This window comes from Diaporthe amygdali, assembly GCF_026229845.1.
Source record: "Diaporthe amygdali strain CAA958 chromosome Unknown NODE_61_length_182076_cov_64_703273, whole genome shotgun sequence".
NCBI lineage: Eukaryota > Fungi > Ascomycota > Sordariomycetes > Diaporthales > Diaporthaceae > Diaporthe > Diaporthe amygdali.
The window spans coordinates 37951-52171 of NW_026517081.1; the positions used below are offsets into that span (position 1 = coordinate 37951).

The window sequence follows — 14221 nt, forward strand, 5'->3', positions numbered from 1 at the left end:
GATGAGTCCATGTATCCGCTCAAATGGGGTGGATTGGTAAATATACTGTGCCGGCCTGTCAAGCTCGTCTTTATAATAGGGATTGAACTGCGACGAATATTACAAGTCTGTAAAGGTCGGGAATTTATATTTATATTGCATCTCAACGCCTTATCAATTTGACTCGAAACCATCTAACTATAGATGATGGGAAGAGTAATATAGTTCAAGTAGTTTGGTCCAAAGTGGAGGTGGTTCATCCCTCCAAACCGCTCATGCGTCCTGCAAGAAGGAAAACAAGTCAGTCAAAAACATCATAATTACGAAACCTCAAAATTGGCTATTCACTTACCTCTCTCCGCCTTCATGAGTAAAAGGTCCGAGTCCCCCTGTATCTCCCCCGCTAATCTCGACAGAGATGCGTTCACCAGGCAGCAGCACGACGTTGGTTGGCCAGATTTCAATGTCCACAGGATAAACCTCCCCAGGTATGACTGGCAGGACATCCGTGGAGAAGTAATCTCGATGGGGCCGATATTCACGGTGGTGTGGGTGCTCCTTGTTGACTTTGCGCAAGCTCACTCTCTGGCACCCCCTGGTCAGAGCTGCCGCGTCTCCGATCGTGCCAGTAAACACTCTTTCGTTGCCTTCGGCGTCCCACTGGCGTACAACCACGAAGACGTCGATGTCTTTTGGGACAGTGCCTCCAGGTGTGCGGGTCACTGAAACGTTGACGTGGGCAACGATATGGCCGGTGATCTCGGTCTCCTTCTCAAACGGAGCAGTGGTGAAGCGGTGGAAAATTGGATCTTTGGTAGTCGACATCGCTGGGTACGAGAGCCTCTCGTGAACCTCCACGGCAGGCACTTGAGGAGACCAGGTCAGGTCGGGGCTCAGGTAGTAATTGGTATACTTGGTACTAGGCAGCGGCCACTCTGGCGCAGATCGCCATGGATACATCTGTCCTGTGGCAGACTTAAGGCTCTTGTGATCGAATGGGCCCTTTCGAGCCTGGTAGGTGACCTTAGGTTGCCGCCCCTCTGTCCAGCCAGCATAATCATCGTCCTTGAGGAAAGCAAAAAGAAAACTTCTCTGCGCCTCGATCTCTGTGTCAGAGTAGAAAGGCAGATCGTGACGGCCACTCCCTATCCGGAGGAATTTGTAGCGCGACCCTGCGAGCATGTAACCCTCGATGTTGCCGCGGAGATGGACTACGATGTTGCTCCAGTTTCCGAACGACAACACGGGAACCTCAATATCTTCGAGATTGTAGTCCCTAGAGGCATAGTATTCGTCATCTCGGAAGAATGCATGCAAGTTGTCGATGTCCTGGTCGGCTCGGTTCTCCTCTAATTCCTCTACGCTGAGGTCGCCTTCGATAGTGTCGGGACCTCGCTGGATCTTGGAGCGCCCGGGGAAACCGTACTGGTTAAGTCTAGCATGTTTCCCCATCCAGAACTGGAGGAAGGGTTCCAGCAAGATTCCACCATGGCGGCAACGGTCGCGGTAATAGTCGGCCATACCCTCGTACGGAATAATGCAGGCAAGACCACGAGGGCGACGCGCAGCGACTCTCCATTGGCTACCGGCGTAGTAGCTTATACCAAGAAGCCCAACCCTCCCGGTAGACCATGGCTGGTCGGCAGCCCATTCTATAAGCTCTGCAAAAGCGTCCGAGGTTTGGGCTGACATGGGGTCCAAGAACCCTGGCGATTGCCCACTGCCAATCTCGTCGGCACGTACAACTGCGAAGCCTTGCGAGGTCCAGTACTTAGGGTCTGGAACCTCGAAGCAGGCATGTTCAGATTTCTGCTTTGGGTTTATGTCTTCGTAAGAGTGAGGCAGGAACCTGCGTGGTGTGTCAGTTCTGAAGGCGCTGCTGATGTCGAAGGGCATGGTTGACTTGACTCACTCTGAGGTGTGCGTGTCCTTCCCGTACGGCCCGTAGGTCATAATGACAGGAACTCTATCAGTAGTCTTGGGCCGGAAGACATTGCATCGAATAAGACCTCCTTTTCTGACGGTCTTCGGTGTCACCGTCACATTCTGCTCTAAGATGTAAGGGAACGAAACTTTATCGACTGTGAGAATGTCATGTTTGATCGGATTAGGCATTTTTTCTGTTTCCGAATTGATTGTGTGAAATGGACTGTTTCTTCGACTATCCCTTGTCAAAAACTTGTTCAAAAAGTGTCAATATTTATCTGGTCGAGAACACGGGAGTTTCCAAAAGTGGTTTCAATAGGCTGTCAAGGTGCAGTATCAACAATTCTACGAGCTCGGCGTCGACCGATATACCATGTCTGCCGTGGCAGTACGGCTCAATGGACCAAAAGATCGTCTCTGAGCACTGGTTAGTGAGTAATTGGACGCGGCGTGTTAGTGTGGATCAAGATTTCGGGACCGACGAGGGCCCGATTGAAGTCTCGCATCGGGCCCGCACAGTTTACTACGGGAGCCGGAAATGCCGTGGGTTGCCTGTGCTAGGGAGACACTGCCGTGTTAATCTGAAATTTGGGTCTTCGGAAAGTTGGCGGGACCAAGTCGACAGTAACGTATGCCTTGGTGCCGGGTCTACAACTTCGAGTATTCCAAAGAGTGGAGATGTGATCTATGACAATCTACCATCATTAACACTGTGAATTGTTGATGTCTTTGAAGATCCATCGTAGACTGAACAACGAGACGTCTTCGGATTTTGTCAGCGAAATTTCAAACGGACACAGCGTTACGCTTTGTAGCCACTTCCATCCTCACTAATTTATATCACAATGACAGGCAAGTCGCACATATCCATAGTCCGAAACTTGCTGACGGCCAGAAGGTCTTGCACCGGTCCACTTCCTATCTCATGGCACTACGATGCTATTGGGGGAAGATTCAAGAATCAGAGATTACTGGAGGAAGTTGGGGCAGGATGCTTTGAGACACGGAGTTAAGGGGGTCATCATCATGGTGCGTGACATATCCACTTATACCTCTGCTGAATGACGTCTGACCCGCCCGATAGGGAGCCCATTGGAACTCAGAAGGTGAAAAGGTCAAGGTAGCAACGAATCCTTCACCGACCTTCATGCCTCTCACCAACACCCACCCCAAGCATTGGGCAGGCTGGAAGCCTAATCCGGACCTCGATACGTCCCGCCGTGTTATCGAGATGCTCAAGGCCGCTGGCATTGAGGCCGAAGAGGAACCAAAATTCGAATGGATGATTGACACATTCCCAATACTCATCGGAATGTTTGGTGACAAGTGCCCGCCAACTACTATCATTTCGCAGAACAGCTACTTTGACCCAATTTTCCACACGCGGCTCGGGACTGCTCTGCGAGAGCTGCGAGGCGAGAAGTACCTTTTCGTAGGATCCGGTGGGGGTACACACAACCTATATCGTGCAGAATGGAGTTACATGCTCAAGTACAAGGACAACTTTGCCATGGAGCATCCTCCAGACGAAGACAGCCTCGAGTTTCGTCAATCACTAGAGGATGTCATTTGTAGGAATGGCGGAGGACCGGAATTGCGTCGTGGAGTTGCGAGGTTGATGAAAAACCCGTACTTTCGCGAAGCCCACGGGACGGATGAACATTACGTCTCTGCCTGCTTCATAGCCGGTACCATCGGAGAGCCAGACGATCGAGGATCAAAGGCCGTTCTGGGAGCGGAGGCCTGGGAACTGGTAAGTGACAACACTTCCTTACTTGCTGGCTGCAATTCCCCGTCTGGACATGTTCTCCATATGAGACCCGTACGCTAATGGTCAAACAGCGGACACAGTGTGAATCCCAATTCACTATTGGGCAATGGCCAAGAGGTTGGGCGGTTCAAGGTTTCGTGTCAAGAAAATGAATTTGGTACTTGTATACATTCACTTTGACAATATCTATGATTCTTCTACAAATATCAGATGTGATCACACCGCTATGTAGTCCAATCGCAAGTCCTTGCTCTAAATCGCATTCTGAATATGGACAAAAGAATATCATCCACAATTCGCCCCTGGGGAAACCTAAAGTTCAGGAACTTTTTCCAGATAAATTTCCTCTCCACGGGCTCCAGGTTCTCAGTGTGTCATACGGCGTCCAAGCCATGTACAATTTTTCTCTCCCCCTTTGTGGATACACCTCTCAACTAATCGTTCTCCGGCTCGGGTTTCCCGTTGCCCGCTATGTATCCGAGTCGGAAATACTGAAAGATAGGCTGATCACATTCATTAACAATGACTTGTATTGTTTTATGCGTAAATAAGTCTTGAAGTCATGTGGTATGTATGTAAGTTTTTCTTTCTTCCTGATACGCGCCAGATATCTCACTCTGTCAGTTCTCTCTCAAGGCCAAGCATTTTCCCTCCAGTCTGACCCTGTGCGCTGTCATCTCTATTAAGTACAGTTTGAAAATGACGCGTATAATGATATTTGGCGCCGGTAGCGTCGGAACAGTATATGCCTTTTTACTTCAAAAGGCTGGCGCAGACGTCACATGTGTATGTCGTTCGACGTACGAGACCGCCAAACTCAACGGTTTCACCGTCCAGTCGACTATCTTTGGAACGCATACCTTTCGCCCTACTATCGTCAAATCTGCGCAGGAGGCAGTCGGAGTTCAAATCAACAGCAGCCCATTTGACTTCATACTTGTGTGCACAAAAGCCATCAGCAGCAGAAGCACAACGCAGTCTCCGCCATCGTTGATACATCCGGCTGTTCAAAGAGGCCACACGAGCATCGTAGTTATACAAAATGGAATTGGGGTCGAGCAAATCTACCATGAAGCCTTCCCCGATAATACCATAATCTCCGGCGTCACGTATCTGCCTGTGACACAGACAAACCCAGGCATATATTCACACACGGAGACACAAGTGTTACATATCGGCATCTATCCTGCTTCTAGCACAACACCACTCGACCATGAAAACATCAAGTCATTTTCCAATCTGATAGAAGCAGCTGGTGCGGACGTGGCGATCCACGAAGAAGTGCAGATCGAGCGCTGGAAGAAACTCGTGGCTAATGCGACCTGGAACCCGATCTGCGCGCTATCTCGATGTCGGGACCTAGAGTTTCTCCAGGCTTCCCCGGATCTAGCACAAGAATTCATTGTCGAATCGATGCGCGAGGTAGTGTCTGTGGCTGCCGCTTCTGGCTACGGCAACCATGTTACAGAAGACACAATCAGTGCGCAGCTTGCGCGCAGCAAAGCTAGGAAGTGGCCGGGGGTGGAACCAAGCATGCTAGCTGATATTGTGGCTGGTAGGCCGATGGAAGTCGAAGGCATTGTTGGCGAGGTGGTCAAGGAGGCGAAAGACAGAGGGGTCAGTGTGCCCAGGCTGGAGACATTGTATTTGCTGCTCAAAGGCTACGACTGGGCTTTAGCGAAGAGCCGTCAATAATAGAAGACCAACATGAGAAGGCACTATTCGCTTATGTTGGGCTTTTAATGTTCTGTTAAATATGTTCAGAGTCATCAGATATGCAGTAACAGTGCCCGAATTTCAGAAGTGTTGCATTGAATGGGAAAACGTCAGAGAGATTGCATGTCAATAGGTTGGCGATGTTTAAAGCCGATGTGGTCACTGAATTGCTTCTTGACAACTATGCGTAAATTGACATGAATATATGTCGATTTAAGAGCATTCATAATTATATCAAACCGCGATATCTAGTCTCACCATTCATTGCCAATCTTGTACATACACATCCCCCGATCATGCAGTCCTGCAGCTCTCGCAGCCGAGTATCCCCACTGGAATGAAAACTTAGCACCAAGACCTTAGTAAAGAAGAATTTGAAAATAAGACCTACCTGCAGCAACTGACAACCGGAAAACATGTCCCACATGAATATTCTGATTGGCAATGGCCCCCCTATAGCGTCCCAATCGGGGTTCCTTACCGGTTGTCGATGAGGTGGCATCCGTCGGTGGTTCGTCAACCAGTTGGGTGGGTTTGTGTCGCTCTCATGACCCGTTACGCCGTGGTTGGCAGGGAGATATGCGTCGTCTGCCTCATCTTCTTTCTGAGATCCTGTATCGGCTGTCTCCGCATTGAGATCATTAGAGACTTCCCTCAAGATAACGGGCTCGACAGAGCGGGCGGATCGGCTAGATCGAATTGTCGTAGTGGTTGCGGAAGTAGACGACATCCTGCGTAGTTCAATGTAATAAGCTGACGGCGATGAAAGTCAGGTAGCTCTAGCTTGAGCAATCTCTTCAGGTATTCTTGAAAGGTAATATTATGTAACGAGTTTGCAGTGAAACGATACTTGAACAAGGAGGAGTAATTGATCCAGCCATTGTGAGCAGCGACACGAATCTCGGCTTCAACCTAGAGATGCTGAAAGGCAGGGAGAGTGCGGTCTCCGAGCTGTAATTCCGAAAGTAATGCTTGACTGTTCCTGTACTGCACCTTATGCACTAGTTACCTTCCTAATCCTGACGGGATTCAACAGCCGGAGAGTTCACAGACACCGCCAGCGCGGCAGGCGATTCTCGGAAGCGATGCGGGCAGCCTCTCGGGAAGAATGCGGAGGGGGACAAGGCGTGTCGGCTCTGCATGCTTCTCCACCCCCTCCCTCCCGCCATGAAATGGGAAGCAGGACTGTTCCGATGCATTACCTAACTGACCCAAGAACCAATGTGCACGTTTGCCTCGGGCAAAGTCAGCATCCCTCGATGTTAGAAGTGAGGGCGGGGCTCGATTAGGGAAAGAGGCAGGCGGCATGCATCAGTAGACCATCCCCCAGGCGATTTGGGCCTAAGTGAAATAAAGTGGCGAACTGTCATTGCCCCCTCCACACGTCAATGGTGAAGAGCATAAAAAATTGGTAGATGGATGGCAATCAGATACGTGATAAAAGGTCCCCAGTAATTATGTTAAGTAGGTGCCTACCCGTGGACACATTCGCGCGTAATCAAACGCAGTCAATGGTAATTCAGATGTTGACAAACTCACAGGCAGGTCATTTTGTTTCTCCGTCATTCAGCCAGGAACAAACTTCTCACCTGAAATTCGAATCGCGGTATCATCAACCAACCTTTTACCATGTCTGACGCCGCTGTGCTCTCGCGGGTATCAGGTGGAGCTATAGACGGTCGCTTGGGATATCTCCGAGTCCGGCAACGGCTGTTCCTTTCGTTCCATAGTGCACTTATCAAGCACCGTGGAGCTTTTCTAGAAGCCGCGAAATTCGACGATGGCTGCTCCACAGCAGAGGCCCAGATTGTCTTCGCGAGCGCACTCATTGAGCTCCGTAACCACTACGACCTTTTGAACTTCCAGCAGGACCTCGAGTTGGAGTACAGTCTCGTAAAGAAGAAGAGCAACGAAAATAGACGAAAGCCAATCGCCTTGACGTATATCATTCCAAATTCATTCAATCTGTTGTACAATTTTGTCAGCGCACTGAGTGCAGCACTCGAGGCTGGAAGTTGTGTAATTGTCGAAGTTTGTGATCAAGACCCTAATTCTGGCCGACATTCTATGTGGGCTAACATGAAGCATCGAAGCTAATTACTTTCTCCATTTGTTAGCTGGATTATACAATTTCAAAGACAGCCGCCTTGTTGGGACATATCATCGATAAGTCCCTGGACCGAGACGCATTCGGTGCGGTATCTTCCCGGGCACCCATAGAAGTGCTCAGCCAATGCTTAATTGTTGACCAGAACGCTCTGAACCAAAACAACATCTCCGCTCAACGAGTTTTGCTGTCACCAGCATATCGGAACATTGCGTTGGTGGACAGAACAAGCGACATAAAGCTGGCCGCCAAAGAGATTGTTGCATCGAGATTGATGTTTGGTGGTGGCAGTAGCTATGCAGTGGACCTGGTGCTTGTCAATGAATTTGTTTCTCGAGAGTTCAAAGAAGCGGTGTCTCAAGAGCTCACAGGGGTTGTGGGAAGGGGTTTTCCTGGAGACCAACCGCGAGCGAAGAGCCGAGCGACAATTGCGAAGGACACAGGGTCCACACTGCTCGATCAGCAGGTGAAAAATGGCGAGGCTGCTTTCGTTGGAGGCGAATACTCTCGGGGCATTTTGCAAATCCTTGACAGGCATGGACAATTTCTTTTCAACCCACCCTTGGAAGGTTGCTGACTGTGTATCGAACAGGAAGTGCCAATTGTCATGCCACAAGTTATCTGGCTCTTGCGCAGTCATCTTCTCCAAGGTCACGAGCCTCGACGACGCTATCGACTTCCTCAGCACAGAGGCACAGACGTCAGCTCCTGTCGGAGGACTTTACCTCTTCAGCGCTCATCGCGAGGCCAAGTACTTGTCCCAATACATAGACAGCCAAGTCACCTATGTGAATCATATTCCAGCCCAGTTGAGTGGTAAGATCACTTTCACCTTTGCATATGTAATGTGCGACATTCGAAACAACAGTGATTAAGAAATATCCAGTCGGGCCAATGGCTCCCAAAGACTACCCAACGAGCCTACGCACCAGATATACGCGTGAGATGTTTGAGCTACCAAGCCCAGAGGTCGTTCCAGGCCCGAGGAGCCATTTGATTTCGAGCCTTCTTGACAAAGCAGACTCGTTTGACCAAGTCGCACAGAAGCCTCTCAAGCCCACGGACCAGCTGCCATCGGGTGCGTGGGGCTTCTTCGAGCAGGGGATTATTCTTGGTGCGATTGTGTACATTTTGCCCACCGTGGGACTCATGACATATGGATTGGGTTATGTTGGGTGGATAGGCTATGGGAGGGTTTGGAGGTAAAATGGAAACAATCCTGAACGTTTGATCGACTTCTCATGGTGTACAGTAAAGTTACTTGACCTGTAAGCACTGGAGGATAATGCAATCAATACTAGTAGCGTGCGAGTGTCGTACAAGAATTGTTAGACTTGTTCGAAAGACTGGGAATGGCTATCAATTGATCAAAGCGTCTGTGATAGTTGTTCATTCCAAAACATTGCGTTGCATATGAGGCACTGATGGACGTGATTATTGGATGATAATCTGCTCATAAAATATTCGCAACCTTGGCAATCTCGGACATCAGTTTCGTGACGCTTTCCACGAGAGGAAGTTGAGCCCCATCTTTATCGTCGAGAGGCCTCTGCAGAATGTGGATCGCCGCCTCCATAGTTGAACTGGCGTTCTCAACTAAACAGATTGGGCCCTCGCCTAAGCCGTCAACAACATCTCTGAGAGCAGGCACGCCTTCAGCAATGGCGATGAACTTCCGCACAGCGGCTCTTTTTTCCTCCCCATCAAGCCATACGATGCTGTCTGGACCAAACTCCTCTGTGTGAAGGGAGCGAGACGGCCCACGAGATGCTTTCTTGATGACCCCGTAGACCCAAAGAGTGATGCTCGCCTGATAGACCAACATGACACGCAGATCGCGCATGTCCCTGCTAGAATGGGCTTTGGCGGCGCTGAAGACCTGACCAGCGTGCCATATTCCTTGCCGTGCTTCTCTACTCTGCACCCACTCCTGCAACAACGGGTAGATTCGTCGCGCCTCGCGCTCCCCGTCCCGTCCAGCAAATGCGTGGAGTCCTTGAAGCGGGACATGAAGGGCCATGCTTAAGTACTCTAATACCAACATGGGTTCTGCAGTAGAAGATCTTTCATCCTCTCCCTGAATCGATGACAGTCTCACGCGGAGAGCGTTCAAGGCTTTCAACAGCGGCTCGCGTCGTGATGGCAGCATCAAGTTGGGCATATCGTGTATCTCGTCCTCCGAAATCGCGTCACCAGATTGCATTGTGTCTTGGAATTGCTGTTGCTCCCACACGAGAGCCCAAAGCCCATACAAGGTGTAAAGTGTTGCCTCAATACTGAGCTTTGATTGTTTGACTTCGCCAATGCAAATTCGAACGGAATCGCAAAGAGTGGGAGGATGCTTCCCTGGCGACTTTTCAGCGCGTAAACACGCTGCCTTCCAACCCTCCGCCGAAGTAGCTCTCCACATTGGATCTGCATCGGGAAACGGAACGCGAACCTCAGCGTACGACATGAGTGGATTGACATGGTTCGTCATTGATAGCTGTGCGTCAAGGCAGAAAGCTCTATAAATAAGTCTGCTCAAAAATTGTCAACAGTTTTACTTTAGAATGCATCGCATATGTATGATCGGACGCACCGTTTCTTTGACTCCTGATCTACCCATAGTCGCCATTTGCGATCGAGATCTGCGCCTTGATCGTCTGACATCGGATAAACTGCTCTATAATGGTCTTTCCGAAGCCATCGAGAACGCCTGATGATCTGTGTAGAGGGAATGTCAACGAAAGGACAATATAATTTGATGACTCACACAACTTACGGTGATGACAGTCTGAGAATTGCCCTCTCCGATCTCTGCCTGACGCTTGTTGCCGCTCCAAGATTGGAGAGTCGTCGCAGTCACTAGTCATCGAGGAATTAGGCACGCAAAACAACAAAAACAATCTCGGATTTGAGGACCGTACACATGGAGTTCAGTAGTTGCAAGTCTCTTGAGGTGCTGTTATCTCGACACCACTTCCGGTGCTAGTCAGCATTTCCGGTCGATAAACTCAGACGAGTAGGTATGTCAACTCACTTGGTCAATGACAGCAAATCGAACCATCTCCGGTAAGACATAGCCAAAGCGTTGCACAGATCGATTTAGGGAGAAGCAGGCTGCCGCGCCTACCATCGCCGTCAAACATTCTACTCGTAGGTTTTTCATGTGAACAGTAGGCAGGTGAAACCACGAGAGAGTATCCCTCCCCTGAAGAGCAAAGAAAACTTGCAGCAGTTGATTTAGGAACTGCTCAGAAGGGAATGTTGAGGCAATCTGAACCCACTGTTTCTTTTCACAGTGGTTCAATAGCATCGAGAGCAGTCGGTTCCGGTGTGTTGCTCCCAAAAGCGCGGAATGTTGTGGTATGAAATGAGGATCAACCCCCTCCGGCCGCGGGTCACCCGGGGGCAGGATGAGATTTGTTGTTTCTGCACTTTCACTGTCTTCTGGACTCGGACCCCAATTCCAGCCAGACAATTGAAAAGCCTGCGTCGCAGCAGCTGAGGCCGCTTGTTCAAAAGATGCGGTATTCTCTTGACCGTCAGTTCTCGCAGGCCTGCCCAGGGTCATAGGTAAAGTCTGCTCCATATCGAATGGAGCTAGGTCAATGAATGAGAACTCGGTCAGGTCAGCAAATGGTTGACCAGAATCCAAACACTGGTCCCAGATATTGTCCCCCGTCTCGCCCATCATCACATCCTCAAGGTCAACTGGTGTTGCGGCCGATGAGCCAAGTATGTCTCTCAACACCTCACCATAGCTGCGAGTGGATGCGCCGTACTCTTGTGGGAGATCATGAAGCCCGGACTCTATCGTCCTCTCTGCGTAGTCTTGGGAGCCCATGGTTCCCGTTCCTACACCCGTGGATGAGACGTCTTCCAATGAGCGCACAGAATCATCTTCCACATAGGTTTGCTGGTTTTGTGCAGTCCTTGCTATAGTCGAATCAGGGTGCCTCGTTGCCTGCTCTGATATGGGCGTGATAAATTTGGTGTTTGATCCACGCAACCGCGAGTCGACCTGATGGACAACGATACTATCATCCCTTTCACTGCCAATTTCGGTTGCGTCGGAGATTTGCACGCTGTCTCCGTCCAAATCAATACTCGAGCTCATGTATGGAATCGTATCATCAACCTCGCAGGTGACACCTTTGCGCAAGCATCTAGGACATGGCTTGCCATCACTGCACTTCAGTTTCGATGCAACGCACGCTTTGCAAGCCTGGACAACCCTTCGCCCGGGATTGGATGAAGCAGCACGGACTGAGTCACTGTTCCTGACAGCCCTCGCCTCATGCTGAGCGGTGTGTCGCTTGACAAGGTCGCTGCGGATTGGTTTAGCCGACAAACAAAAGTTCACTTGGCAAGGACAGGTGCACGCCATTTTGGAAGACCTACGCTCTTGCAAATCGCTTGCCACAGACACGACAAGGATAAGGTTTTTCTTGTGTATCTTTTGAGAGAATCAACCTTAACTTTCATCTGAGGTAGAGGCAGACAGGTGACTACGTACGGACTCGAACGTGCCGACTGAGGTGATCCAGTCTGGCAAACGCGCGCTGGCAATGAGAGCATTGAAATGGGGTCGAGCTGGTGTTGGCAGACTTCTCGACGGAGTAGTCTGCCATATTTTGGCAATCTCTTCTTAGTGCAGATGACTCAGTCGAAGGAGATTGTAAATGCAAGAATGATGTTCGTTTTGATGGGTGACCATGCAGGCCGAGGTTGCGGTTGTAGTTGAAGTCGGAGAAAAGTGGCTACGGACTCGGGAGCGATTTAACCGCCGAGCTTGCGCACGGCTTGTGGGGACGCTTCCCCAGACTTTATGACCATCATATAGTCTCGGGTTCGCTGTCGGGTCCGAGTACGGGATTTGATAGTCAGTAGTGCCTTTTCTCCCGTTGTTCACTCAATAGGAGATGGTGGAAATTGACGTATTGAGTTATGCTATTTCATGAGAAAATGGGATGCCGTTTTGGTGAAGTGAGAATATGTACATATGGTCATCTTCTCATGATGAAGCGCTCGATATTTTGCACGTATACCTCCATCACCGCGGCGTGCCCTCCAGCTGCCTCGATTTCATTGCCCTGACAAAAAGCTAATATGTGCATTGCAGGTTTACCGAAAAGAGGCACGGATAGTCCTAGACCTCCTGGCCGGCATCCTGCCTGGCTAATGCATCTCGGATACCTCGATATGTGAAATTGTACTGCTGGTTCTTCCACATGGCCTCGGCACTTGTTTCCTCATGCACATGACGTGTAATGAGCTGTATCTTTGATGCCCTTACTCTTCTCGCCCGATCAAAGTCTCGCAAAATTTCTGGAACCGTCTGTCGACTGACGACTTGGTCGATGAACAGGCTAAGCCCCTCGCCGTCCTCGATCGCTTGCGAAGCCCCCTGCCCTTGATGCGGCGTCATTGCGTGAGCGCCGTCACCAATGAGCACCAGTCTCCCTTTGATATAGGTGGGCAAAGGGTCGTGATCCCTCAGTTCCCACAGTTTTATATCTTCAGCTTGTCTAGCGACACATTCGCTGAAGTCAGCCATCATATACTGGTTATATCACGCAAAAGCAAAAGCAGGATATACGTACTCTAGCAGGGGCCGGAAATGGAAATCGCCAAAAACTCTGAGCAAATCGGCCTTCTCGCCCGGAGCCACCCATGAGTCCGCAGGCGGTAAATCAATCAACGAGTTGGGGGCAATGCACCCAATATTTAGAAGTTCGTGATTTCTACACGGGTAGCTGACGATTGTTCTCCGTGATCCATCCAAAGCGATTCGCAGAGTTAATTCCGCAGGCCTAGAAGGGTCGATAGTTTGCGAATCCACTTTTTCGACGGTCTCTCGCGGGAGAATAAAGCGGAATATGGAGGCACCTGAAGGTCTCGGTTGGTCACCCTCTTTGCCTACGACTAAGTGCCTGGTAGTGGACTTAATCCCATCGGCGCCTACGATTCGCTGTCTGTCAGCATTACCTAGATTGGAATATTCTTATCAAAGAAGATATTCTTACCAATGACCAGATCAGACGGTACAACCATGCCATCTCCCAGTTTGACATCACCGCTCTCCGTGTCAACATCCACCACTTCCGCACGCCATTCGACCTTTGCAGGCAATCCGCGTATTCCCAGGTCCTCAGACGGAGCCGTGGCGAGACGCAGCAGCTCGTTCCACAAGTCTATCCTGTGGACAACGTGCCAGTCACTTCCAAACGCCTTCTTTATATTGGACAGGTCTGTCTCTTTAATCAAATTCCCATTGTGGTCCATCGTGCGGGTTTTCCCAAGGACAAGTGCACCGCACCTCGAGGGATCCCAGCCATACTGATCAAGAATCCTGGTTGCATTTGGACCTGGCGTAACCGCTGCTCCAACCTCATTGCCGCCGCTGGACCGCTCCAGGATGGTGACGTGGTGCTTTTCTCGCAGGACGCGGGCTGCGAAGAGCCCAGCGATGCCGCCTCCGATGATTGTTACTTTTAGTCCTGTATGTTCAGACATTCTTAGGGTCAAAACTTATCAAGAAAAAGTCTAACAATATACGGAGCTCATTTAGTTGATTCGGCACCTGCATTCTGAGCTAAATATGGTATGGGACTCAACTATACTGTAGAAGTACCCAAAGATGCCCGGTAGTGTACACAAATCCGACTCTAAGATTGTAGGTGCTGCCACCCCCGTCGTGCCACAGCACTTCGGATGGATGCGGGCCTCCACATCGG

General features: G+C 50.1%; 5 protein-coding genes across 5 annotated transcripts; 2 read left to right on the forward strand and 3 right to left on the reverse strand.

Moving 5' to 3' along the window:
- Positions 1-173: 173 nt before the first annotated feature.
- J7T55_009664 (alpha/beta-hydrolase) lies at positions 174-2094 on the reverse strand (the record flags this gene model as incomplete). Its single annotated transcript, XM_053135911.1, has 3 exons — positions 174-261; positions 332-1828; positions 1892-2094. The coding sequence occupies 3 exons, from the start codon at positions 2092-2094 to the stop codon at positions 174-176; spliced, it is 1788 nt and encodes a 595-aa protein (XP_052986424.1).
- A 747-nt stretch (positions 2095-2841) lies between these two features.
- J7T55_009665 (catalytic LigB subunit of aromatic ring-opening dioxygenase) lies at positions 2842-5371 on the forward strand (the record flags this gene model as incomplete). The annotated part of the gene is made up of 3 exons (XM_053135912.1): positions 2842-2934; positions 2990-3658; positions 4301-5371. 3 exons carry the CDS (start codon positions 2842-2844, stop codon positions 5369-5371), a joined length of 1833 nt encoding a protein of 610 aa, XP_052986425.1.
- A 1650-nt stretch (positions 5372-7021) lies between these two features.
- On the forward strand, positions 7022-8705 carry J7T55_009666 (uncharacterized protein; the record flags this gene model as incomplete). Its single annotated transcript, XM_053135913.1, has 4 exons — positions 7022-7423; positions 7510-8068; positions 8136-8315; positions 8368-8705. The coding sequence occupies 4 exons, from the start codon at positions 7022-7024 to the stop codon at positions 8703-8705; spliced, it is 1479 nt and encodes a 492-aa protein (XP_052986426.1).
- Positions 8706-8952: 247 nt separating this feature from the next.
- J7T55_009667 (uncharacterized protein) lies at positions 8953-11871 on the reverse strand (the record flags this gene model as incomplete). The annotated part of the gene is made up of 7 exons (XM_053135914.1): positions 8953-9775; positions 10081-10205; positions 10264-10346; positions 10409-10460; positions 10522-11650; positions 11699-11812; positions 11867-11871. The coding sequence occupies 7 exons, from the start codon at positions 11869-11871 to the stop codon at positions 8953-8955; spliced, it is 2331 nt and encodes a 776-aa protein (XP_052986427.1).
- A 762-nt stretch (positions 11872-12633) lies between these two features.
- J7T55_009668 (FAD binding domain protein) lies at positions 12634-14000 on the reverse strand (the record flags this gene model as incomplete). The annotated part of the gene is made up of 3 exons (XM_053135915.1): positions 12634-13012; positions 13088-13445; positions 13511-14000. The coding sequence occupies 3 exons, from the start codon at positions 13998-14000 to the stop codon at positions 12634-12636; spliced, it is 1227 nt and encodes a 408-aa protein (XP_052986428.1).
- Positions 14001-14221: the final 221 nt, after the last annotated feature.